Here is a 27,790-nt window from a genome sequence, read left to right on the forward strand (position 1 = left end):
GCCTGGTTTTCACTCTTTTTCAAGTGACTTGTATCATATGTGTAAAATACCTTTTGATTTCATGTATTCAAACATGATCAAAATAAAACAAAATATCAACAACATGTATACAACACAGTTTATTTAGATATCCTTCCTGGCCTTTCCCTCTATTTTGAACATAAAATAGATCATCTGCTTCACAAGACATAAAAGTAATACTGAGAGTGCAAAAATAAGACACGACATTTCTCCTTATGTCACAGGATTATGATCAGTGTGCTATGACGTGAGCTGAAGAAGCTGTTACATATATCGAAGGGATGGTGACAGTGAAGAGGACTGTAGGCTCTTTAGAAGGAAGTATGCTTCTTAGGAGAATGGTTTCACAATCTTCATTGAGATGTAGTTCTGTAGATATGGGCAGATGATTCAATTAACAATGGTAAAATAATGAAAAAAAAACAATACAGGTTGTTTTAAAAAGAACAAATGCAATCACCAACAATTAGAACTTACTGGTAGGGAGTAGAACATGATCCCAAGGAACAGGACAATCAGCAGAAGGATGGCCCCGATGATGAAGACCCATTTAAATCTGCGCCAAACTATGAACTTCATGGTCTTGCATGGGTTTGTGAACCAGAAGAATGATGTGTCAGGGCGGCTGTTTCAGAAAGACAGTAATATTCACATTATCAAGTACACAAAGCAATTCACAGAAACCACAAGTTCTTATTTTTTTGCTTTTTAACTTCAAAGAGGACTCAGATGTCTTACTTGGGCAGGTCCAGTCTGGGATTCATGTTTGGCTCATCTCTGCCTTTCCCTGCAGGTCTCTCCTGCATCTCCCTCTCCTCAACTATTTCCAGTGTCATCTCTACCTTCCCCTGTGAAAATTTGAAACACAGCCTTAAAAAATGACAAGGAAAAAAATGAAAACGACACCTAAGAGTAATAGGTACCACAGACGTGTTGTGGACGGAAACCTACGCCAAGCACACGCTTCCCATCCTGCTCAATCGCACATGGCCACCAGCCTCGAACAGACTTCTGGGAGAAGAGTGAGTTGGGTTGGGGTTTTTTGGTGTTAGCAGAGCCTGCCATCCCTGGCAGCATCTTCAGGCTGCACTTTTCTGGGCTCTTAGCAGGAGGGATCAGATTGAGAAGGTCCAGCTCAATGGAACCTAGATCATTGACACAGATATGAAGGGAAAAGATTTATCTTTATGAGAGTACTTAGGTGCAACTCTCTCTTTTCAGCCTTTCTTTTTATGGTTAAAAATGCAGTGAATGACAAGACTATCACCTAAATAGTCATCCAAAGAGAACTTGTCATTGTCCCATATCTGGATGATCAATTTAGGAGGGATCCTAAATTCAGTTTTGTCCAGATTCCAAAAGTGTTCCTGTAAAAACATTTAGTATCAAACAATCAATAGAAAAATATGTAAAAATATGTATTCATTGATATGACTGTGCCGCATGATCTCACTCACTTTCCTGGAGACAACACACAGCTGCTCTGCAGGGAGGTACTCAAACCCAAAGATGAACCTCCAGTTGAAATTTCCATCACCATCCAGAGATCTGTAGTGAACATCAGTCTTCTGTTTGTCCTCCTCCATACCTGGCATCCATCTACAACAATTATGCAATGTTAAGTTTAGCTGGGCTTTTAGTGAATGAGATTAATTATCAAAACAATGCATACTTATGTAAATCAGTATAAATGAGAAGTTAAAGTCAGAGACAGGACAAGTATTGTACCCTTTAACGTAGATGTCACTCATGTTTTCTCCAGTGATGCTTGTTTCATCAAGAATGACATCAGTTGTGTTCCAAACAATGGCTCTCAAGAAGTACCTGTTTGAGATATACCGCAATATTTAACCCTAACATTCATTTTGATGCAATTTATTGTTGATATATTGGTATTTGTTATTTTATCTCACTTCTTAGCCTTGCGTGGAGTAATGTCACATGGAGGCCCTGGTAAACCCAGGCTCTTTGGGAAAATGTCAACCCACATCTGGATTTTTCCCTGTAGTTTTGGGGAAAAAAACATAACTAGGCTTTCAATCAAGTTAGCATGCAGCAATACCAACTTGTTCAATTCCAAATGTAGAAAAATAATGGAGTATAGCTTCTGCTATCTTAACCTGGGACAGGTTTGGTTGGTGAGAGCTGCACAGGGTTCTGGTCTCCACATGCTCTGGTACTAAGCCCTGGTTTCTGAGGACATGCAGGGCTAGCCTCTCCCTAGCTGGACCCAAGTGCTGGTGGATCACAGTGTTTGCCTCTGCAAAGGGGCGGCAGAGTACAAAAGTCAATATTAAAAAGATGTCAGAGGTTACAAGTTAAAAACAAAGCTAATGTTACAATGTCATTTAGCAGACGCTTTTATCCAAAGCGACTTACATTCGAGAGTAAGTACAACAAAAGCAAAGATCTAGACAAGAAGAAGTGCCACAAAGTGCTTCAAGTCCATTTGGACGCAGGTACTGCCATGCAGTCTTAAAGGCAATGCACATGGTGTAAATGATTTTTTGTTTTTGTTTTGTTTTTTATTAAATAAATGAACATCAGCAATGAAACAACCAAATATCAATGTGAGATCTCTCATCATCGCCATTAATTAAATTGTCTTCACAAACAAATAATGGCCAAAGTACCAAGTGCTGGGTCATTCACAAAGAGCTGGGCACAACAATCCCAGAAGTAGAGTAGAGTAATGTCAGGAAAATGCACTGTAGTATACTAATTGATAGCTTTTTAAATATTCTGCTGGTTAACTTAAAAAATGAGACATGGTCATTGACATATTGAATATAATTTATAATTCAAACAGTAAAATAATAGGATATTCTTTGATGACAGTACCAAAATCTTGCAGGTTGTATTGTTTTCCTGAGAGCGTAAGTGAGCTTCCATCTGCCTCTATGCGTGGAGGAGGGACACCCCTGACCTTTGCCACATTCTGGAGGATCTGAGAAGGTTTCAGCTGGTCTCTCCACTTATTGATCCCAGAACTATGAGAAAAATGTAGCATTACTGGCTTTGTTTGAAAAAGAAGTACATAGTATATAGCAGAGGTTCTCAACTGGTCAGACATCAGAACCCACCACCATCTCCTTAAGGGTAATTATGACCCAATTTTTTTGAAAATATTCAACCACTCAAATTTATTTGAATGAAAATGTTGCAGTTATGACCCTTAATGAAAAAAAAATTTAAGCAAGAGACAGGACAATACAATCATGTTTGAAAAGCACATCATAATAGAAGGATATGCACGCATGGACCTTATTTTACTTTATTTATAAGACTGCATGGAATTTGGACATTTCTTGCAGAATTTATTCATTATCTTGGGAAAACTAGATGTGTAGTCCAAAGAAAAGAAGATAAAAAGGAGCATTTTCAATACTAGTGCTGAAATGTACTTATTATCATAGGAAAACCTAAAATTGCATGCATTGCTGCATTGTACTCAGGGCTTCTGTGCATTGACTTTTTTCCCATATATTTTTAATTTTCTTGAGTGACCCAGTGGAAAGACCTTTGTGAACTACTTTTGGGTCCAGACCCATCAGTTTAGAATCACTGATTTAAAGGATGTATAAACATAGTAGTGCACACAAATACACAGAGAGTGCATACTTACACACAGTAAGTCTCTGGCACACCACAGCAGGGCCTGAAATAAGACAGGAGTCTGTTTTCCAAATCGATGATCGTCTCACCAACTTTCTCATCCCTGCTCAGCAGGTCGAAGTCATACACGGCAATTTTCAGGTCCTTGTCTTGCGGTAGGAAGCAGGAAAGCTCAAACATCCTGGACAAAAAAAGAATGGACTTTTGCTGCTTCTTTCCTATCCAAACCTACATGTTGTCTGGATTATTTGAGCTAACAGAAGAAAAACTGTTTATTAGTCTCACCTCCCAAACTCTGGATTAAGAGTGTTTGGTTTGTAGTTATCTCTGTCATCAAGTGTTTTCTTCCCCAGTGAAATCTTGATGTATGGATCACACTGGAATGAGAAATTAAAAAAATTATTTTAGTGTCAGGAGTGTAAACTGTTTTTTCAGCATTGATAAATGTTTTCATGCAGATCTTTATCACTAAACTACAGAATGTTTGTTTTTCAGCTGTAGCTTATTACATATCTGACCATGCCGTTTGTGTCTTTAGGCTGCAGGTCAATGCAGCGCACCACATAGATCCGAACCAGACACTCTTGAGGTCCGCTTTCAGGAAGCTCTTTGAACTGGCGTGGTGGAACTGGCATTCCTGGGTCATCAGGAAGCGGGTAAATCTTGAATGAGCCCTGATTATATCACAAAAGACAGCACAAGATGACATGTAGCATGCCTTCACATCCTTATTACAAATGCATTATATTAGGGTACTAATAGATTTAACAGTAATATAAGAGATTATACTTTAAAGTGTTAAGTTTACATTTTATCTATCCATTAAAACAAAGTTGTTTTATAGTCAGAAAAACTAATAAGTGCTCATTTTACTCAGGTAAAAATCATGTATTGTTTGGCAGCTTCAAATAAATCCATTGACTGTAATTCAGATGGTATCCACTAGAGGGCAAACAAAGCACATGCAGCAGTGATTTCTTTCAGTGCCTCAGGAAGATGAAATAACGTGATTTGTTACAGGTACACTTCCTCTTCGTGTTTTGTGTTTACCTTAAACTCTCCCACCACTGAGGGATCCTCTTCCTCATCCTCAGTCTTTCCTCGCTGAAGTTTGAAAGTGGTGCAGAAATCAGTGAGTCCCTGGAACCCTGCAGCCTCTTCAAGCTCAGAGTTATATACCTGAAAACCACAAAACAAAATTATGCAGCTACATCTAGAAGGAAAGTCACATACCACATCTACAGTAATTAAATCCAAAATCTGTTATTTTACACTTCACTGGGCATTTTACCAACAGCTTCAACAATTTCTGTCAATAATTTTCAAATTTGAACTTTACTTAACCAGGCTAGTCTCATACCTTTTTATTTATTTCTTGCTATTTGCACATGTTGTGTTTTAAATGTTGAGTGTATGTCCATGCTGCTGCTCTCTGTGCTTTTTAATTGCCCATCAGGGACAAATAAAGTGTTTTGAATGGAACTGAATTCAATTGAGATCAGAGTTCTATTTTTTGATGTTAAAAATGGTTTAAAACGGCAAAAATGGGCAGAAAAAGTGGCATAAAATGTTTCAAACATGGATAAAGAGATGCAAAAATTGACAAAAATTGGGAAAACCTGGTTAAAAGAGACAAAAATGGCTACAAAGTTGTGAAAAGGGGTTAAAAGTGACAAAAATATGCAGAGAAAGATCCAAAAATTGATTATAAAGTGGCAAAAAGAACTTACAAGTAGTAAAAATGGGTGGAAAGATGCAAAAACTGAGAAATAGTGACAATACTGGGTCAAAAGAGGCTAAAATAGGCTTACAAAGTAGTAAAAATGGATTAAAAGTACCAAAGATGGACATATACAATGGCAATACAGTATGAAAAGTGGCAAAAATAGATTTAAAGTGGCAAAGATTCATAACTGGGGCAAAGATGGCCCAAAAGTTTTTTTTTGGTTGTTGTTGTTGTTGTTGTTGTTTCATAGCTAGTTTTAGTTTAGTTTTTAGTTAACCCGGTCTTTTGTTTATGTTTATAAGATGATAACACATTAAGTGTTGAAAGAAAATCAAAGTAGACCTACTGTTTTAGCCACCATGAGTTGGGAAAGACTTCATGTTCCCTCTAGCTGCCTTTTTGGTTGTTAGATTGTCATCACAGACACAATTTTATTTCTCACCTTATTTGTAAGATTTCACAGAACTCCCTCATTTGAGTTGTTTCTTTTCAAGAACCACCTACTGAATCTTTCTAGTGTTACTATCAATATCAGAGCAGGAAATCTCAACAACAAAGTCACAACCTTGTCACAACTCTGTCTGTGGCTGCAGGGAAACTGCAGCTCTTTAAACGAACACAAACAAAGCAAAGATTTAATACTTCTTTGTGTGACAACATGTCCTCACCTGGAGTTTGTCATATCCTTTTTTCAGGTATGGTCCACACTTTTCCTGCTCTCCAATAGAAGCATAGAATTTACTCCACCAGTCCACTGCTTCCTCCTCCTAAAAGAAAAAAAAAAAAAAGAACAAACAAAAAAAAATTAAAATGAGTCTTTTTAGGAAATATCTACAAGCAGACTATCTGTAAGTTAGAAAACCTTACCTTCTCTGCGTGAAGCTGTAAAGTAGAAAGCAAACAAAGAATATGTATCAATACAAACAAAGCAGATGTGAAAATATTGTCTCTAATCTTGGGTGAGTGTGAGGTTGCATACGTCAGTTTTCACAATTGGTCTCTCCTCAATGTCTATGACAACATCTCCATGGGCAGCAGCTATCATCGCCACTGCAACGTTAGCAGAAACAGGATACAATAAGTCTCTTACATAAACAGGAATTAATGTTTGTGTCTTGTAAGCATGTGTATAAACTGTACCTCTAGCGGACATGCAGACTTCATTGTTAATGCGATACGGATCACAGCGAAACTGCTCCAAGCAGTCAATAGTGCACTGACCCACTACAGGTTTCCTACCAAATGGTCGGTGGTCAATAACCTTCAGCACAATGGGAGGGGTGTACATCTCCTCTTTGGGAAGAAGCTAGAGGAGGGAAGAAAATTAGATACAGTGCCAATAAAAAGTATTTACTCCCTGGATTTTACCCTTCTATTGGTTTTGTAAATTAATCATGATCAATATAATTTAAAAAATCTCTTCAATGTCAAAATGAAAACATAAAAATATGTAAAATAAGAAATAGAAATAGGTAAAATAAGTGATTGCATAAATATTTACCCCCTTGAAAGTGACTGACCTAATTCAACAGAGGTCTAGCCAGTTGGTGCTAGTAGTCTCACAATTAGTGAAATGGGGATAACCTGAGTGCAGTGAATAGGTCTCAAGTGATCATAGCATAAAGACACCTGTGTCTGGAAGTTCCTGTCACTAGTTAGTCAGTATTCTTCTCTACCATTACACCATGAAGACAAAAGAACACTCCAAGTGACTGAGAGAAAAGGTCATTTAAAAAGTATGAGTCAGTGGATGGATACAAAAAAAAAATAATCTAAGGCACTGAACATCCCCCAGAGTTCAGTTAAATCCATCATCAAAAAAATGAATGAATATGGCACATGATTAAATCTGCCTAGATCAGGCCATCCTCACAAACTGAGTGACAAGCTTCAGCAGCCGAGATGGGAGAGACTCTGCATACAACAACTGTTGCCCAGGTGCTTCACCAGTTTATGGGAGAGTGGCGAAGAGAAAGCCAGTGTTGAATAAAACTCAGATTAAATCTGGACTAGAGTTTGCCAAAAAGCATAAGGGAGACTCCATGGTCAAGTGGAAGAAAGTTCTTTGGTCTAATGAGACCAAAATGGTGCTTTTTGATCATCAGACAAGATGCTATTTTTGGCAGATACCAAACACTGCACATCACCACAAACACACCATTCCCACTGTGAAGCAAGGTGGTGGCAGCATCATGCTGTAAGGATATTTCTCAGCAGTCGGCCCTGAAAGGCTTGTAAAGGTAGAGAGTAAAATGAATGTGGCAGAATATAGAAAAATCCCTTAGGACAATCTTATTCAGTCTGCAAGAGATCTGCGGCTTGAGAGAAGATTTAATTTCCAGAAAGACAATGACCCCAAGCATACAGCAAAAGCTACACAGAAATGGTTTAAAGACAACAAGGTGAATGTTCTGGAGTGGCTGAGTAAAAACCCAGATCTTAGGCCAACAGAGAACTTGTGGCAGGACTTGAAAAGGGTTGTGCACATCCGAACCCTGTTCAACCTGACAGAGCTCGAGCAGTTTTGTAAAGAAGAATGGAGTAAAACTGCCGTGTCTAGATGTGCATGCCTGATTGAGACCTATCCACACAGACTCAGTGCTGTGATTGCAACCAAAGGTGCTTAACCACTTAATACTGACTTGAAGGGGCAAACTTTTATATAGTAACTTATTTAATCTTACATATTTTATTTAATTGACATGACTCAGTAGAATTGTGTTCTTTGTACATTTTAAGGATTAGTACCACTTTCAGTGTCAGCACAGATCCAGGGAAGTTTGGGTTCTTTTTGAAGTTCTTGATGACAGCTGTTTGAGCAATCTCACCACCACATTCAACAACCAGACTGGGGGAGGAAACAGTGGCCAGTTGGTAGGTCTTCATGTTCCTCAAGCCCCAAGTCAAGACCTGGAAACAAATAAATACAGCAAGATGCCTAAAAGAAGAATTTTACAGAACATTAAGATTTCAGGAATTAAGTGAAAGAAAGTAAGCAAGAAACATGATCATTTCAACCACAACACAAGTCTGAAGGTTGGTCTTGCCTGATCATGTAATGTGCATAATGGGAATTTAAAGTAGCTCGCAGAGGCACTGTATTGCTTGGTGTTGTACCTCAATAGCGGTGAGCTGCACAACAGGCCTGATTCCCTGGGGGACCATGTACAGCGTCTCTCCTCTTCGAGGAGGAACCAGAGGCAGATCTCCATCATCCACCTTAAATGAAAAGACACAAAACCACCTCCTGAGTACAGTTTTAAAACCTAGAGGCTATGCCTTTTTTTCTTTCCTTAATTCTTTTTCTTACCTTCTCCTTCAGAATGAGTTCTGCAGCCAGCAGCACCTCTCCAGCATTGCGACCCTTTTTGGTGACTGGAAACCACAGCAGCTTTGGGCTAACAGCCACACTGGGGTTCAGCTTAACCACTGGTGGGCAGGTACAGCGACCCATAGGTTCATCTTTACCCTTATAATTAAAATACAGCAGTAGACAAACACTGAACAAAGCCTGATCATATCCATATTGAAGGAAATGCTTGAGAAGTTTGCCATATTAAATACTCAACATACCACTTGATCACTGTCATACAGCTCCAACACCACATCAGGAGGGTTGTGCGCAATAGTTTGTGGGTCTCCGTAGATTTCAATGTCCTCAAAGATGAGGGTTTGATCCCATGTGGGATTCAGGGTAGTCCTTATGACTTCTGTGGTCTTACTCACATGAAGGAATGATACATGGGCATATGGATCTGGATGGGACAAGGCCAGAAATTTTAGAGGAAATCTGTGCTATCTAGTGTAGGTTTTACTTTTTTCAAAAATGAACACCCAAATTACAATAATTTACTTGTTTTTAAGGCTTCTAATATGGCTTTTTTTTTGCTCAGACATAGTTTCTTCGTCATTTTTACCTGAAAAGCTGTCCTTGTCCATTGCACAGAGATTCCTTGCCTGATACACGTACACTCTCAAATGGTAACGGTAAGACCCTGGAGGAAAAAACACATTTCTAAGCATGCTTCAATTTTATCACCACCAAATGAAGTGTAATCTCAAATAATGCCTGAAAAACCACTGATTAGATGAGTGAGTGTGTTTATTCCAGCTTTTATGACTTTGCGTTATCGCACATAACCAGTCAGCGACTTAAAAGAAAAATCAGAGACCAGGAATTCTCCTTATCAGACCCAGCTACTTACGGCTAAAGTGGCAGGAAACTGTGGGGGTGTTGGCACCAAATGCTTTGGCTGCCCCTGCTTTACTGGCCTTTTCATCAACATCAACACCCTGTGAACAAACAGCAGTGTGAGGTACTTAAGAAAACAGCAAAGAGAAACTTTTGAGCATAACTGAAGAAATGTGAAGAGAAAGAAGAAGTAAAATAAACTTCCTGAGTGTTTCTGCCAACATCTGTCAGGAACAGGCACATGCACGAGAATAATGCAGGGATATGACTCAGATGGTATGAATAAGTTGTGTCACCATGACAGTTTCCTTGCTGTTTTATAATACAAAACATATTTTGCAATATTTCTCAACTGAAACTCACTAATGCCCCTTCCAATCTGAAAATTGCAGAGGCCCCAATGCAGTCTGATGGGACCATTTTTCTTCTCCAGCGGCGTCGCCTGAATGTGTCAGAGGAGCGCTCCTTCCTGTGAAACTTCCAGCCAATGAGGGACGAGTATTCCCAGCCTTCTCCAGGTTCTCTCCTCTGAATAAGAGACAGGACCAAGGATTTGATGAAAAACTGTAAATTTCCTTGCAATCTGTTTCTAATCGAAATGGTCAATGACTAATAGCCAATAGTTAAAGTCAATGACCTGATGTATTGTCTGTATAGAGCTTTTCTGGTTGTCAGACTCCTAAAAGTGCTTCAAAGCCGTCATTCCACATTCACACACTAATGAGACAATATAGAGTGGCCAGTTGTTTTTAACCAGTACCATTCATGTGCATCCAAACATATTTACATGCCACTGAAGCAGCAGTGGATGTAATTTAGGGGCAGTAAAATATGATCTTTTCTTATAGGTAAGAACATCATGAGAATAGACCAAGGTTGGTCAGGTAAAGTCACATCTCTATAATAAATTAAAATACCCAGAAATGTGACAGTGTTAATTAAACTCATATACAGAAAAGATCAACACTAACAGTCTTTATATCAGTCCAGACAACATACTGTAAAGTTAAAATACACATTTGAAAATGTTAAATACTTTACAATATGAAAGAGCTGCAGTAACACCTGCAAATCTGCAGTAAGGTGGGTCTCCTATGGCAACAATGCAGAATGTCAGCATCATGGCATGGCAACACACACTGATAAAGGACATGCACTATGCATCCTTTACAAACACCTTAAGTCACAGACAGGAACTCTGACCTTGTGGATAACTTCACTTATGGTGCAAATGTGTCACGTGTCAAAAACAACAATAATCCCCCTGAGACATGCCTGAAAGAACACCAGCACCAGATAAACCACATCCACACACAACTTGTTCCATAACCCGGAAGTACCTTTCACAAAGGCTCAATCCCCACAGATTATGAATTTTGACCTAGAGACCCCTACAAGCAGCTGGTTAGTGGATCTGAGTGGACAAGACGGAGTGTTATAAATTCAGTGGTGCTAATCTTTTTAAAATTTTCAAAACAAATCAGATCTTTAAATCAATCCTAAATTTCACAGGAAGCCACTAAAGAGAGGCTAGGATAGGAGTAATGTTGTGTCAACTTTTTCCAGTGAAGAGACGAGCAGCAGTATTCTGCACAAGCTGTAGATAGCGGAAAGAGGACAAATCCAAACCAGTATACAAAGAATTACAATAGCCTAGCCTTGACGTTAAGGAGGCATGGGTTGCTTTACTAAAGTCGCATTTACAGACACACAGTAATGTGCAGAAGTTTTAGGCAAGTAGGGCGCTAAGGATTCCTCAAAGGACCAGATGTGTCACAACCCTAGGTCATTCTACACCTTACTTCAGCCTCAGTTTTTGTCCTAAACGTGCCTAAAAGCTCCGCACAGTACTGCAGGATTTCCCTTTTGCTCAGAGTCTGAGATGGAAAAAGCATGTTATGACAAAAGAGGTGATCTACTCACCAAATTTTAACACACTCACAATAATAAAACCAAGATTTTAAACAGAGACATCAAAGTGTGGCTACAGGAGCTGGGGACAGAACCCCTGACCCTCCAGTTAAGACGTGGGCAAACCTTCCCTAAGAAACCACAGTTGTCCCGTCTTCCTCACCTCAGTAGCAGCTGTTTTCTCAGATGTCTTTCTTCTCGGTCTCACAAGTCTCTTCCTGCGATGGACATGGTACATTTTCTCTGCTGCAGCCCAGGATTTGGGCTTGTCGTCAGGAGGAATGGTAACTCCGTATTCCCAACCTTGTGTCAAAAATCACATGCAGACAGTGTTTCAAATGTTTTAAGTATAAATCCCCCCAAAGAGAAATTGTGATGAAGTATGCACGGTTACTATCATTACCATTCTCATCAACAGCTCTGTTGCTGTCAAAGCTCCAATTATCCTCCCAGGTCCAGCCAGGTGGACTCTCAAACTCTCCTGGGCTTTGAGCTTTTTCTCCATTCTGCAAAACACACAAATACTCTGTCAAACAAGATCCATAGATGCCTATCTTAAATTCTTCATTACAGTTCAAGCAATTAAATCTCTTTTTTCAGCTATTTGTGGCCTAACTGATTGGATTATTTCCCTCCTTGCTCACAAACAAAATCCAGCGAGAAATAAAAGGGTATTAAGCTGCTGAATTCCTCTCTATGTTGGTCAAAAAATACATAAATTTGCCACTTTGATGTTCATTGCTGTGCAGGTAAGGGGAAGTTTGTTTATTTGAGATTTTCAATCAAAAACAATTGCATGCCATGCCTATAATAAATTATGGGAACGAATAAAAGTTCTGTTTTTTGGGCTAATGCTCAAACCAAGTTCCCTAAAATAAAGTCAAGTGTTTTTACATCAGTGCAACCCACTTGTCTTAACTACACAATATCACAAGAGGAACTGATAACATTAGAAGCTAACTGAATAGAAAGGTTTTGTCCTGTGATTATCAATTACATTTTTGTCATAATGTCCCCAAAAAGTAAACATTTGCACACAGGGATGAGCGTGTGACAGCAGTGTACACAGTGTATGTCATACCACGTCTGTGTAGGGCTCTGCTGCCGGCTTCCACTCCCCTCCAGGGAATCGTGTTTCATTCTGAAAAACTTCATCTGTGAACTCTGTGTGGCCGGCGTCTGCTTCTGTCAACAAGCTGCACAGAAAGAACCAAAGCACATAGACCGATGAGAGCGTCTGTGACTCAGACAGAAGCTATGTAGGACCTGATAAACAGAGTGGGACAGCTCAGGAAGACGTGCTACAAGGGGGCTAGGATGATTTACGTGGACTTCTGTGGGAGAATGTAAGCACTTCAGAGGTAGGAGGCACTAATGAGGGGAGGGAGACCTCCTTTAAGAGAAACACTGGTTAATACCCAAATCCCTTTAATTTCCTGCTATTGTGTACATAACAAGGTTCTGTGCTTTGGCTGGTACAAGCACTGAGTCGTGAGTATTGTCAATTAACAGAAGAAGGCTTTGAATTATGAACAACACTCTGGGGAACGTTCAACTGTTGATCAGAGGATGTTTATACTTGAGACAGAAGAAGTCAGGAGTCGGGGGGGTGGGGGTTAGTGTGTATGCTCGTGTGTGCAAAAGTGAGTTCTTAAACTAACCATCGCTCAGGGTCAACAAACCAGTCCTCATCCCATTCCCAACCGCGTGGTGGCAGAAAGCGTTCCTGTTTAAGTTTCACCTTTCCGGTCACATCTGAAAACTTGTGCCGACCCACCAGGCCATGAGTTCCCCACTTCCCAAAGACCTGGGCCTGGTTCTCATACTGTTTGGAGGCACATAAAAGCATATTAATGTCATGGAAAACACATGTATGTATCTTTAAAATGCCATGGTTTCTGTGGCTGTTCTACCATTTCAGCATAAACACTGAAGTTTCCCTCTGAGAAGCTGTTGAATTTCTTCTCCTGAGTGGAGAGGCCCAGCCACATGTTGACTCGAAGTTGAACAGGGATCTTAACACCCTTGTTTTTGTCCATTGGGTACTAACAATAAAACAATATGAGTCAGGACTCTTTCTGAAATCTAACATTTAGTTTAATTTAATTAAATACACTTCATGTGTGTTTTTTTTTACCTGCATGAAGATTGTCTGGGTCTGTCCGCAGTGTTTGCCACAAGCCTGCTCACTGAAGTTGGAGTACAGGATCTGGTTTGCTGGGATTCGGGCAAAAGCCACCCGTTTCTCTCCTCTTAACATCCAGATGATCACATCTGGCATGCTGTTTTGAGGCTGGTTGAGGAAAAAAAAACAGATCAATCTCTTTAGTCTCAGCCATTTGCTATAAAAAGTAAGGCTTCTGATTATTTTTCTCCTGACCTCCTCAGCCAGCTGCTTGATTCTGTCCACCCAATCTTCAATGTCGCCCACAGTAGCTTTGACATCTGTGGCCTCGTCTCTCATTTGGCCTGCCATCCGTCTGATACCCTCAACAGCAGCATCTCGCAACTTTTTCATTTGAAGGTCCAGAGCGGTCACATTGGGCTTGCCCTCTGGATCCGGAAGCTGGAAACTGTCAAAACTTTGTTAATTAAAGAAATGTTGGATGGGAATTTTTTTTTAAGATCATCTTTGGCTTTTATGCCTTTATTTAGACATAAGGAGAGTGGATAAAGTCAGAAATGGAGATGAGAGAGTGGAGGACAGGAGCCACAGGTCAGACTAACCCTAACCACTAGGCCATCTGCACCCCAAACTTTGTTTGTCAAAGAAATGTTGGATGGGAACAATTTAAGGTAAAACTATCACAAGATTCAACAAAATGCAGATGAAAGCAAATTACTAAAGTTCAACTAAATAAATCTGAAAGCATAACTTCGTACATATATATTTGATGTACAATCCATCTGGTCTCGTCTTACCTATTCAGGTCATCAATCAGGTGATCGATGAGTTTTAGCCAGATCTCTGCCAGACGTGTGTCAGGCATTTTGGCAAGGATGGCTGTCTTTAAAGAGGTGAGATGGGATTCCTAAAAAAAATCACAGACAGATGAAACAGCATTACTCAGTTGTTCAGCTTGTTTAAACATGTATAATATTTGAGTCAATATGACTTGTTCCTACCAGTCTCTCTGCAATAAAGAGGAGAACATTAACAGAGTCCTGACGGTGGCTAACGTCTTCCCAGTATGACGTGAGAGTCACCACAGGCTTAGTGTCAGCCCAGGGCAGGTAATAGTAGTGATTACCTGCAGGTTAAGAAATGAAAACACCCAGTCATCCTAAACACAAATTATGGAGTATGATGCACATTAAATTAGCTTTTCCTGTGCTTTTCTTTGGCTCCTTGAGCCCTTAAACACAGACTTACAGTACAATCAAGAGTTAACTGGGGGAAACAACAAACTCCTCTTAAATTTAATACTACTAACAAACTAAACACATCATTTCATGTGTTCTATTTGAATTGTCAAGAAGCAATTAATAAAATGTTTGGTATAGAAGCCATCTAATTCACCTGCATTTAATTTAAATCATACACAATTCAGAGGTCTTTAAATGATAGTTACGACAGAGGCTTAAAACAGGGTTACAGGTCAGAAAATGCAAGTTCACTAGCAAGGACCACAACATCAACTAGAATCTGATTTGACAATTATTTATCTACAAGAGATAGGAAAGATTATTTGAGAATGTAATGTGAGACATTTGCTGGAATTGGTTTGGGAAGCTTAGGGAGTCCATGGGCATGACTAACACCTTTAGGGCTCTATGGATGGGATCAGGTCTGGTCAAGTATGGGAACTTATGCAGGTTCAGCACATCGCCCCATCAGCCTTGGTCCTGCACTGCTCCGGCCTCCTGATGCCTAGGCCCATACCCCATCTCTCATGATATCCTCCCAGCTGCCCCCTCTATGACAAACATGGAGGGGCGTCTGGACCAGCCCAACAGGTCCTGGACACCCAGTATGTGGTGAGCTGGATCAGGCCTGGGATAGCACGCCAAGTGCCTGTAAAAGAGCAGCTGCCATTCCTGTATCAGGCAGCTAATCCTTCCCATCCCACTCTCCTTAGAATTTCAGAATTAGACACACAGTCTTGCCAACAATAGGAGTCCAGTCAGTGTCTCTGACCATAAATCAACACCCAGGCCTCACTAGAGATTAGCTAGACCGGAGAGACCAAGAACCAAAAGACACAAACGTTTTTATCTGTTAGATTTTTTTTTTTTTTTTTTGGGGGGGGGGGGGTTGTGAAGATACATCACATTTTGTATCAGTTTTCTACCGTTAATGTCGATCCTCAGCCATTGTCATCGAAATCTACGAGCCATTGTTGCTAAACGTTTAAATTGTGAGACGGCTACGGTCAAGGGTAAATTTATGGAAATGCAGGAAGAGGCGTGGTTGATGTGGTCCTGCTCCTGAAACTTTGTTGTGTAACATCACTTCAAAAACGTCTGATTGAAGCTTAATGAAGCAAAAACAAACCAGCTTGACTTCTGCAAAAATTCTCATTTACATACCATCAAAAACAGCAAAACTGTACTGAGTGGTGGATGACAGGGGCTTGCAGGTGGAGTCCAGCTTGTTACCATAGTTACCCATGCTGACCTCGAACTGGATTGGCTCCCCAGGCTCCTGGAGCATACACGCGCTATGAAACACAGCGCACAGACAGTACTTCCTCTTCCTCTGGTATTTCTGTACACAATTAAAAAGGATGTGGCACTTTTAGAGGTCAGGGCTGGGCTTTTTTCAATTATATATTTCTTTTTCAGTTCAAAGTATCCTCTCTGCTACACAGGGAGCTTTAAAGTTCTCAGTTGTAGAGTAATAACTTGTATTATAAAGGTTATACCAGAGATTAAATTACTTAGGAGGTTGCTGTTATTAGACAAAAGTTGATACCTGTGCAACCAGGATGTCATCGTTGGAGATGTCATCGAGGTTCTTATCCACCTTTCCATCCAGCTGAGTAGACAGCTCAACAAAGACCCTACCCCTGTAGGCCACACCTTCACCCTGCAAGAGTTAAAAAAAATCTCATTGCAATAAAGCTTAAACGTCACATTTATATCCAGTGTGCCTTTTGCTAAGTTTCGATAAGCTTACCTTTCCAAAGTTAAGTTCCTCATAGGGGTCAGGGAGGCCGGTAAATTCTCTTGGACTACCATACAGGTTGACGTAGCAAGGCCCAAATGCCGGGAGGAAACCGACCTCAGATGCTGCAGTGCTCACTGTAACACAAACAAACAAAAAAATTATATTCAAATATAAAATGGAGGTTTAGGACTCATTACTGAAGTAAAGGTGAAAAAATCCAATCATTAAAGTCCCTTTAAAGTGATTTTTTTGAAATCTGTATTTCAGGCTTGATATATGACAGGCCACTGTGTTCTGGACCACCGGGAAAAAATTCATTCATGAAAAACATCTCAAAGTTTATAAGCTTGAAAATCATGAAAAATGACGCAGTACAATCTACTCTAGGATGGTGCGGGTGTGTTGTTTGAATACACCGAAGCCACATCCACTCACAAAAAATACCATCCTGTTAAATAAAAAATAATGCTACAACCTGAATGGAGGAATCATCCATCTGCTATGCATTGTTAGAACTCTTTTTTTAAGCCACCAGAGGAAGAATCACATTTATGTCATGACAGAAAGACAGTTTAGAGCGAAAAGCCTAAATTTCCTTTTTTCATCCTGTATCTAACACTCTTTCTCTCCCGTTTATGACACTTATTTGTTTGCTGCTGAAACACTCAATTTCCTGATGTTGCTCTTCAAAATGAAAGTCTTCAATGATTATTTGTATTGGAGGCTTTTATTGTAGCAGGAATAGACAGTGTCTATAACTGGATACTATACTAAACTTTAGCATCGCGATGCTAACAGACATGAGGGATTGAACTGTGCCTGCTTGAAAAGAGATAGCCACATCCCACCTCTTTTAATCACCCAGGACTAAAAAGAAGTTTGTTTCTGTTGCATCTGGTTCATGTGAAAAATAGACAAGCACTCCAGCAATTAGCCTTCCCCCTTACCTTATGGGGAACTCTGGTCAGTGCTGCCTGGCTGAAGTTGGGGATTACATTTACTGTTTTCTGGCACAAATCTTTCTGTTATGATGCTTTAAATGACCCATAAGCCACCAACTGTGGCCATAAGCCAAATGTACCTCACAATGAACAAAAACCCAGCATGCAGCTGACAGTGAAGGCTGCTCTGTGTGATCTTATATGAGTGTCAGGGGGCAGGGTGTTTCTATGGCTAATGGTGATGTTGTGGGCTGTTAAATTTGCCCTGCAGTCTAAATGGTCTAAATCCAAAATTTAGTCATACATAGATCTCAGTGTTTTCACATGTTTAGAAAAACATTATTCTAACATATCTACTGGGTTAAGACACAAATTTTGGTTAAAATCAGAGAATTAAAGTTACAAAGCGATAGGTTATTTTGTACATACCATCAGACACTGAGTTGTTATCAGCCCGTGCATCTGCTCCAAATAAAAAAAATATCAACAGTCATGGTTCTTTATCAAAATTTAATCAAATACAGATTAATCAGAAATAAAAAATACTAGTTTGACATTATTTACCTTCAATTTCTCCACCAGAGGAAGACATTGTGCTTAAATTTAAAAATGTTGTTCCAATGGCATCATTTTTGGTCAGACGATCCCTGGGAATAGCAAAGCATGTCAAATTCTAAAGGAGATATTCTGATCCCAGAAAAACTGTGTATCAATGGCACTGTTGAGGTCTTACCAGTCATACAGAGTCAGTTTGATGCATTCACACATGGATGGGAACTATGGACAGAGACATGTGGTCATGTGAGCTGATGTTTTCTTGACATTTGATTCAAACTCATCTATGCAGGTTAGTGTAAAATGAGTCTGTGATACCTTGACTTGTAAGTTGATGATTTGATTCCACTCTGGATTGGCATTTTTCTCGATGATTTTTGTGCACAGCTAAAACAAAAAAGAAGCCATCTGATAATAAAATGCATTTTCAAAGAACATTTAAACAAACAAAACTTCACCTTACTTAGAGACAAAATACCCTTTTGCCTTCACAGAAAGAAATACTTAATAAACCAATAACAGAGCAAGAAGTAAAGATAACCTTAAAAACAGGCAAAGCCCCAGGCCCTGGCGGGCTGGGCTGCGAATTTTCCAAAGAATTTAAATAATTCATCTCTCTCAATTAAACAAACTTGATTGTGTTGTTATAAGTCTAGACACTGAGAAAGCGTTCAATAGGGTCGAATGGCCCTATCTTTTTTCAACTCTGGAGAATTTGGACCTAGGGGACAAATTTATAAGCTGGGTAAAGCTAATGTATAGTAACCCATTATCTGCTGTCCTGACATATGGTAGGAGGTCACCTTATTTTTGTCTTGGCAAGACAGGGGTGTCCTCTATCACCTCTTTTGTTTGCGACTGCCATAGAGTCTTTGGCAGAGGCCATTAGGCAAACCCCCTCGATTAGCGGTGTTTGTGTTGGCAATAAGACTCGTACAATTGTTGTGCTGAAAGGTCTGGTTGACTATAAATAAGAACTTGATATTGTCTTGTGAAGGATTTACGCTGGAGACTAATAAGCAAAACTGTAAATTCTAGAAGGTGTTTCTGAACTATGCATTCTTTAAATCTTCTATATATACAACACTAATGTAATGTGCTTTGGCCCCCCCTTGCTGTTGTTGTTGTTTCTTTTGTCTATTTCCCGTGTTTAGGTTTAATTGCACTGGGAATCTATATTAATATGTCATTTAATTACCTTTTTCTGTATTATTATGAAAAACCAATAAACATATGTTTAAAAAAATACCTTTTTGCCAGCAAAGCTGACTTCCAAGTATGGATCCACCAAGTTTTTCCTGTCTCCCTCCCCTCCAAAGACTTGTTTCACTGCCTGAACAAAGGCATCATCCACTGCAAGAAGAGGCAATTTTTCAATAGGAGATTCAGGTGCTTTTAAATGCAAGAGTTGCAGAAATCTATAATGGACTTACTCTGCGGCATATCCTCTGCACGATAGACTTTGAGGCTGAGTGTCGCCCATCGCATTGTGACGCCAGCTGGCAACAAAAGATTGCTTTCAATGTCATCCTGCTCGTCACTTTTATCTCTCCGCTCAGTCTGGAGCCAGGAAAGGAGAGATGAGATGAGAAGAGAGGAAAGTTTGACACAGACTATGTCTGTATAACAAAACCTGTAAATGTGATTAAGCAGGTTTACACACCGGTGGCTCATCTCCAGTACCCACAACAAATATGCTGACTTTCAGGTAGCCTCTGGCCCCAGAGCTGGAGTCATCAGCGTCACTCAGAAGGAGCCATTTCCTCATTATGGCATGACCTGGATAAATTCAAAATAAATTTATTATTTACTAATGCTTAAGACAGTATGTATTTCATAAATAAACACTGACCTGGTTCATCATAAACGTATCCAACATCCAGCTGGGTAAAAGAAAAAAATAAAATCATTATGTATTATTAAACCGGCCAGCATGCTGGTATAAAAGGAACAATTCTGCTTCACATAGACTTCACTGGGGAGTGGAAAATCTTAATGTTAAATTCTGAATGAAAAATAAATAAATAAAGCAGAGAAAAGGAATGACATACCTTGAACTCTCCCATTAGACTATCAGATCTTAGAGAGTAAGAGTCATAAACCTGTCAAAGAAAAACAAAACTACAACTTCAGATATCAAAGAAACTGTACAATTATTTTGAGGGCATGTATGCAAGGAGGGTCCTACAGTTTTGATGTCAGAAATCATGTTAAATGGAGTTATTTGCTCACCCGTAGACTGATGCTCTCATCAAACAGTTCTGAGGGGAGCATGTTGACATTGTAGAAAAACATCTGAAGGAAAGAAAAAGTCAAATGAGACTGAACATTTCTGTTTTCATCCTATGCACACAATGCATCTTGATGTCAGACACTCAATGATTCTACAGATATCATAGGACTTACAGTGTAAGAAGAGTTGCTTATGCTTTGGAGGAAACTGAAGCAAGGGAAAATGCACATGAAGGGAGTTAGAGATACAAGAGTGAGCTCATTAGACTGCCTTTAAGCTCCACTGCCATTTCAATGCTGCAGATAAAGAAAGAAATACTCAGCAGAGTTACTAAAGCAGGCGGAAGCTGAGTGGCAGTAAGAGAGTAGGACATTTAAAATAGACAAGCAAGAAGATAAGGGGAAAGTAAGTCTGGAGTCAGGAATTCTACCTGAGTCATTTGTGTTTTTGCATGCATTACCTCATCAAAAAAAGGATTATTCCCTCTTCTGATCCTTGTCCTGTGGGTCTGTCCACACACGTTCACCTTTACCACTGGCTTAACATTGTTTCCAGGCAGCTGTCGAGCCTCGATAACCCTGATACGGATCTGGACATTGAGAGAAACAGTAAGGCAGCTGAACTAACAGAGGGACAATATATCCTGCTTTTATTCAAAAGGTACCACTGATTCATGTGGGCTGACAATTATCAGTTAAGATAGTGCAAACATGAACATTTTGATATAAATCTCTAGAACTTTTACAGGAACAAAAAGGTATGATCCCAAAGATAGCCTCATGTGTGAAATTGTTTTCCTCTGATCCAAAAGTAAAAGGTATTTTTGCAAACCTCCAGCAGCAGGGCATTTCCACTGTTAGAGGTTGCTGTCAGTCATGTGATAAACTGTGAAAAGCTCCTCCATAAATGGCATTTGTAAATATCCAGGAACAAAGTAATCAAAAAACCCACAATACCTGGAAGTCCTGAGGCTTATTGGCCAAGGCTCTAGTTTTCTTTCGGCTGATACGGACTGGCTTGTGGCCAGGTTTTCCAGGCTGGTTTGGTGAGGTCGAAGCTCCGGGACCTCCACCCTGAAACCCTCCATCTGCATCTGCCTCCCCTTCGTCGCCCTCATCACTGCCACCTTGGACGCACAATCACAATCATCTTCTTAGACTGATCTCAAAAGGCCAAAACACAACTGGGACAAAAGTCTTTGATAACTATAGCCAGAGATTATAAGGGAGAGTATGCCTACAATTGATTTCATAACAGATACGTTAAATCTACAGGGCTTCTACACACTTTAAAAAATAAAATGCAAGACTTTTTAAGACTTTAACTAAGAAAAAATGAACACCTTTTCCTCACTTACCTGTGTTCTGTTCATCTAAAGGATTGTTTGATTTTTTTTAGCTTATCACTGTCTCACTAAACTCTATAAATCCTGGTTTGTTTGGACACCTCTGTGATTTCATATCAGTGAAATTACCAGCATCCACGTGAGATACGTCTCCATCAGGTTGATCATTGAGATCCGGAGTTGCATTGGGAGGTGGTTCATACCCAATGAGCAAATTGATTGCTGCCTGGAAAATGGACATGAATTTTTTAATTAGCAATGTCTGCTATATCAGCTACATTTCTTATGCCACATCAAGGAACTTTGAAATAAATTTGAGATATTTGTTCCCTACTGAAAGGAAAGCCCTCAGTGAAGGACACCCCCAAGTCTAACTGACCTTCTGGCCCATGGTCCCAGGCTCTGTGAGCTAGCCAAGTAGTGCACACACTGATACTACCTACTCTACCATATGACCCCTATTGCCCCTATAACTCAGCCATCTAGACTGATAAGTCATTGAATTTATAATCTGTCACAATAACATGAAAAGACATGGAATCTGTTTGGTATCATGTTATTAAGCAATCATTTTACCCCAGTAGGCTGTTGTTTCTCATTGATCAAAGGCACATTCTTGGATGGGAGAGATTTCACTTGACCACTGGCCAAGTCTCTCAGCGAGATTTTTGCCGAACCAATTAATCTGAAAAGCAACCACATACATTTTCATTGGTTAGACAATCATACACACATCAATGAAATAATTATAGAGACCACAAGGAAACAGTTGTTTGAAGGGACCACAAGTATGACAAACTAAACTAAACATTTGTCAGGGAAGGGGGAAATGGGACCCAATTGCAGACCCTGGTTTCTTAAAGTTACCCAACAAGGATAACCACTAAAGCAAGAATGATTAATTGGGAGAAGGGAAAAATCAAAACAAAAGCTCCTTTCTTATTAATTGATAAAAAGGGCGAACTGAACCACCGCTGCCTTGCAGCTGACTAGAAACTTAACTCAAAGGAGACAGAGAGGACTTGATGCTTAAAAGAACTGTAACAGCCACCAGGCTGGTGTAATAAGACAAACTAAAAGGCTGGGTAATGGCTCCCAGCAGAAACAAAGGCAGTTTTCCAATGACTGATAGTTTCACTCATACACAAACATACAGTTGAAACCAGAAGTTTACATACACTATATAAAAAGGCACATAAACTTTTTTTTCTCACCATCTAACATTAAGTCAGATAAACTTTTCCTGCTTTTGGTCAATAAGGATTACCAAAATTATTTCTATTTGCTAAATGCCAGAATAATGAGAAAAGGATTTTTTTAGACAATTTTTATTACTTTCTTCAAAGTCAGAGGTTTACATACACTAAGATTACTATGCCTTTAAACAATTTGGGAAAGCCCAGATAATGATGTCATGTCTTTGGAAGCCTCTGATAGGTTTATTGACAACATCTGAGTTAATTAGAGGCACACCTGTGGATGTATTTTAAGGCACACCTGAAACACACTGCTTCTTTGTGTAACATCATAGGAAAATAAAAAGAAATTAGCCAAGATATCAGGAAGAGAACTGTGGACTTGCACAAGTCTGGTTCATCCTTGGGTGCAATTTCCAGATGCCTGAAGGTGCCACGTTCATCTGTTCAAAAAATCATACGCAAGTATAAACACCATGGGAATGTCCAGCCATCATACCGCTCAGAAGGGGACGGGTTCTGTGTCCCAGAGATGAGCGTGCTTTGGTCCGAAAAGTGCATCTCAACCCAAGAACAAAAGCAAAAGACGTTGTGAAGATGCTGGCTGAAGCTGGTGAGAGTGTGTCATTATCAACAGTCAAATGAGTCCTGTACCGACATGGGCTGAAAGGCCACTCTCCCAGGAAGAAGCCATTACTCCAAAAGAAACATAAAAAAGCCAGATTACAGTTTGCAAATGCACACAGGGACAAAGACCTTAATTTTTGGAGACATGTTCTGTGGTCTGACGAAACTAAAAATAAACTTTTTGGCCATAATGATCATCGTTACATTTGGAGAAAAAAGGGGGAAGCTTGCAAGCCTGAGAACATCATCCCAACTGTGAAACATGGGGGTGGCAGCATCACGTTTTGGGGTTGTTTTGCTACAGGAGGGACTGGTGCACTTCACAAAATAGATGTCATCATGAGGAAAGAACATTATGTGGAAATACTGAAGCAACATCTCAAGACATCAGCCAGGAAGTTAAAGCTTGGGCACAAATGGGTTTTCCAAATGGACAATGACCCTAAGCATACTGCCAAACTGGTTACAGAGTGGCTTAAGGATAACAAAGTCAATGTTTTGGAGTGGCCATCACAAAGCCCTGATCTCAATCCCATTGAAAATTTATGGGCAGAGCTGAAAAGGCATGTGCGAGCAAGGTGGCCTACAAACTTGGCTCAGTTACACCAGTTCTGCCAGGAGGAATGGGACAAAATTCCTGCAAACTATTGTGAGAAGCTTGTGGAAGCATATCCAAAACATTTGACCCAAGTCATACAGTTTAAAGGCAATGCTACCAAATACTAGTGAAATGTATGTAAACTTCTGACTCTCAAGAAAATAATAAAAAAATTGTCTAAAAATGATCTCTCTCATTATTCTGGCGTTTAGCATAGAAATAATTTTGGTAATCTTAATTGACCAAAAACAGGAAAAGTTTAATCTGATTTAATGTTAGACGGTGAGAAAAAAAAAATTTATGTGCCTTTTTATATAGTGTATGTAAACTTCTGGTTTCAACTGTAGGAAGATCCCTAAAATGCTTAAAATAATCTTATGTCCATAGTTCACACTAAAGAAACACAGAAAACCCAAAGAAATGCTCTCCTCATCTCTGACTGTGAGATACTGAGTCAGCACAGAGTGCTGTAGTCCAGGTGTTTATATCAGTTTGTCACATCTGGCCCTCATCAGGGGCAATCAGCTCTCACACACTTGGCACTGCACTGACTGACTTACACTCAGTTGGAGGCCATGCTGAATTCCCTCACAATATTAAGGAGGATGCTTTGGTTTGACATCTGTGGGTGTCGTGTTTATGAGGAGAGTATCTGTGTTGCTCTGATGGTGGTTTCCACTTCCCTATAACACTTCTTTATATATGACAAACCAAACGACACCTACAATGTCATTTTTTCCCTACTAAACAGAAATCATGTGGCACAGTGATTAATACCCACAATGGATTGCAACACTTTGGGTGTTTTCTAAAATCTCCAAAACTAAATTACTGCAAGAAAATTTGAATGAACTGATTTATTCTGAGTAAAAATACACAAGAAGGCCAAGATCTGTCTTACAACTGTATCCAAGAAATTAGGAATAAACGCTCTACTTTGATTGTTTTGTTTAAAGTCCTTTTTGGAGCAGCAGCACTTTGTTTTAAAAGATTTCATTCGCACATGACAACAACCAGCTTGTAGGAAAGTCCAACATGACAAAAAAAGTGCAGGATAGATGAGAAAGATGGAAACAATTAACATGTACCACAGGCATGTGTTAGCCACTCGGTGCCTGGTTTGAGTGTGGAAAAAGTCAGAGCCAAGGAGGAGGGTGGATGGCAGTATGAAGTAAGTAACATGAGAACTAGCTAACTCATTTTCATGTAAATGCTCAGGCTCTTTATTTCTCTCTCTCTCTCTCTTGTGCTCAGCAGTCATGCCAGTATTTATCTTGACTGAAAAATCTGGGGTTGTCCTTAAAAAGCAGGGTCATACTGTGGAAAATAAGATGGAGAGGAAATCTGGCGCTGTCTGTACAGCTGGAGAGGCCACATGCAAGCAATGGTTTATACAGATTATCATTGTACACACAAGACTCTAAAGAACAGCATGTAAAACTGTCCAGTGAAAAAGGGAACAGATTTCTAACCAGTGACAGAGCAAGATGACAGATTCCTTCAATGCTTACATACATTTAACTTCTTGTATATTTCTTGGCTGAGAAAGCTGCAAAAACCACTAGGTCTTCCTGATCTGCCAGTTTATCCTATTAAAAGCCTATTTTGATTCTACCATTTATAAGATGTCCCTGTTAGGCTATGAGTCCCATCTTTTTTCTAGATTATCCAAATTTACAGATGCTGGAGGGAGGTTTTTTAGCCTACATCTTAAATCAAACATCTTTACCTTTAGAATCAGATTCATACTAAGTCTTAAGTTCATTTTTGCAAAGCATGACAGGCTGAGCCGCTACTAGTCACCACGGATGTGCCAGTGACAAGCCTGCGCAAGCTCTCTTATTCACCCCTCCTCATGCGTTTCAGCGGCAGTGATCATGGAAAAATATCCAAGTGCAGTCACGGCTGCAGCAGACAACTCCTCCAAACTCTAACCGCCCTTTGTGCCTGTTTCATTGTCATTTATATTACAACACAACACATTCAGTCACCAGAGTGACTTAGAAAATGTTATGACTTGGTCTGCCTTCTTGCCTGCACTGCATAAAGAAGAAAGGAGTCTGAATAAAGAGTCTTACAAATATCCCTAGTAAAAAGATAAAAACAACTTAATTAAGGAAAGTCATTAATAACATGGAAAGCAGCCTGCATCGTAGGGATGGTTCATAAGAAGTGTTTTGCCTTTTAAGGGAACATTCCTGCTGAGGAGGCCGGAGCACTATTGTGGGGGAAACATACGATGTTTGCTCTTGGACTACAAGTCTTAACACGGTTGCAGTGAGTTCAGCGATAAACAGATATGAGAGGTTTAAACATGCTGCTCTGCTCCTGAGGGAAAGATCATTTATAGCTAAATTCAGAGTCAAATAAACTGTTTTGAGTCACATGGGTGTTTTTTTTAGGGGGGGGGGGGGGGGTTCCAGTGATGAAACCAAGTCATGGTGAGGTCGCTTTACATTAAAAGCCTCCTCCAAAAGAGGCAGCAGGATGTCTGAGTCATTAATATTTCTCTGTGCTGGGGGGATGGCTGAGGGTCATGTTTCTATCCTCTTGTGCATATCAACAGAGTGATGTTGCAGGTAACAACTTTGACATGTGCAAAAGAATTTTCAAACACATACTTGTCTTTGCCGATTGTTTCATAGTCTTTGACAACCACGTTGATGAATGAAGATGCATCCAGGGAAGAGCCTTTTAAATCAAATTCAAGCACCTGCAAAAAAAGGAAGAGAAAGTAACTGCAAACACACTACACCCATTTTTAGCTCTTTAAATAGCAGCTCTTAGGGGAGTTCAACGCCCAGTAAGCAAATTCACACATTGTAACTCAAACATTTTACACTTTTCCTTTAATAACTCACTCACTTCATTCCAAACAGGATTCAGTTCATTGTCAACTGCTTTGGTTTTCTTCTTTTCCCCTAGAAGTGCATTTAATGAAGCCAGATTTAATTAATCAAAATCTTACAAAAACACAAGAGAAACATGGTTATAAAGTACTGGAAAGACTTATTAAAGCAAAAATTTGTGACTTATTTCAGTTTTCTGGAACCGGAGGAACAATTTATGCTCTAAGGCATAAACTTTATAAAAGTAAAGATCAAGCCTTGTGGCCTCTCAAAGACAGTTGCTGTTATTCTGACCTTATAAGGATGTTCTTTTCATTTTGTATGAATCACTGCAAAAACATTCAAATTAAGCTCTTTGCATACTGTACGCCACTTAAAGCTCCAGTGATGAAAAGACTAAGCACTACACAAAGACACAGTTAAATGAATTTAACATGCTGTTCGAATGGCCAATAATAAGAAGAAGAAACAGCATTTCACAAAAGAAACAGTACAATACTGGTGTATCTTACCTCTGAAGACAACAGCAGCAATGGGATCTGGATTTCCAAGTTTTTTCTTGGGTATCCCACTTGCGGATTCAACCACAACCCGCAGCATTTTTAAGTCCAAATTTATGTAATAAAGACAGAGAGATTCATATTCCGTAGAGAGAGAGGGAGATCTCAGGGGAAACTGCACAGATGTGAGGAGGAGAGAGGAGTGGATACCGGAGCCCAGCCTCACGCATGACTCAGAGACACGAAGTACTCACCAGCCAGCCTGGGTAAAGTGGGTTAAACAAGCGAGAGAAAAAAAAAACCAACACATCTGTGGCATTATACCGCTTAAAATCCGCTGACTGCAACTCTACTTTTTCCGAAACATCACT

General features: G+C 39.7%; 1 protein-coding gene across 1 annotated transcript; it reads right to left on the bottom strand.

Moving 5' to 3' along the window:
- Nucleotides 1-106: 106 nt before the first annotated feature.
- Nucleotides 107-27,790, bottom strand: myofl (myoferlin like). Its single transcript, XM_041789570.1, has 54 exons — nucleotides 27,432-27,790; nucleotides 26,936-26,991; nucleotides 26,692-26,783; nucleotides 22,226-22,334; nucleotides 21,779-21,875; nucleotides 21,261-21,430; nucleotides 20,765-20,893; nucleotides 20,304-20,366; nucleotides 20,123-20,173; nucleotides 19,924-19,954; nucleotides 19,735-19,850; nucleotides 19,505-19,631; nucleotides 19,321-19,424; nucleotides 18,390-18,458; nucleotides 18,250-18,293; nucleotides 18,081-18,163; nucleotides 17,946-17,978; nucleotides 16,585-16,709; nucleotides 16,381-16,494; nucleotides 15,996-16,173; nucleotides 14,592-14,716; nucleotides 14,388-14,497; nucleotides 13,846-14,038; nucleotides 13,603-13,758; nucleotides 13,379-13,510; nucleotides 13,127-13,290; nucleotides 12,547-12,661; nucleotides 11,869-11,971; nucleotides 11,629-11,768; nucleotides 9,918-10,082; nucleotides 9,568-9,655; nucleotides 9,280-9,357; nucleotides 8,936-9,117; nucleotides 8,673-8,831; nucleotides 8,480-8,581; nucleotides 8,111-8,272; nucleotides 6,503-6,668; nucleotides 6,342-6,412; nucleotides 6,230-6,244; nucleotides 6,031-6,129; nucleotides 4,687-4,815; nucleotides 4,155-4,310; nucleotides 3,922-4,013; nucleotides 3,647-3,817; nucleotides 2,863-3,011; nucleotides 2,142-2,281; nucleotides 1,935-2,023; nucleotides 1,750-1,845; nucleotides 1,479-1,620; nucleotides 1,289-1,388; nucleotides 973-1,166; nucleotides 760-869; nucleotides 499-646; nucleotides 107-390 (listed from the first exon to the last, which is right to left on the bottom strand). The coding sequence occupies exons 1-54, from the start codon at nucleotides 27,517-27,519 to the stop codon at nucleotides 352-354; spliced, it is 6,159 nt and encodes a 2,052-aa protein (XP_041645504.1). The 5' UTR covers nucleotides 27,520-27,790; the 3' UTR covers nucleotides 107-351.

The sequence above is a fragment of the Cheilinus undulatus genome, linkage group 6 (genome assembly GCF_018320785.1).
Source record: "Cheilinus undulatus linkage group 6, ASM1832078v1, whole genome shotgun sequence".
Taxonomy (NCBI): domain Eukaryota; kingdom Metazoa; phylum Chordata; class Actinopteri; order Labriformes; family Labridae; genus Cheilinus; species Cheilinus undulatus.

Bases quoted from the DNA above. Each gene is read 5' to 3' on its own strand.
- myofl (XM_041789570.1), bottom strand. From the start codon at position 27,519: ATGCTGCGGGTTGTGGTTGAATCCGCAAGTGGGATACCCAAGAAAAAA. The intron at 19,425-19,504 runs GTAAGTCCATTA...CTCTTCTTGCAG, and splicing joins TGCAGAGGATATGCCGCAGA to TGGATGATGCCTTTGTTCAG. The intron at 11,769-11,868 runs GTAATGATAGTA...TTTTGACACAAG, and splicing joins CAGAGCTGTTGATGAGAATG to GTTGGGAATACGGAGTTACC.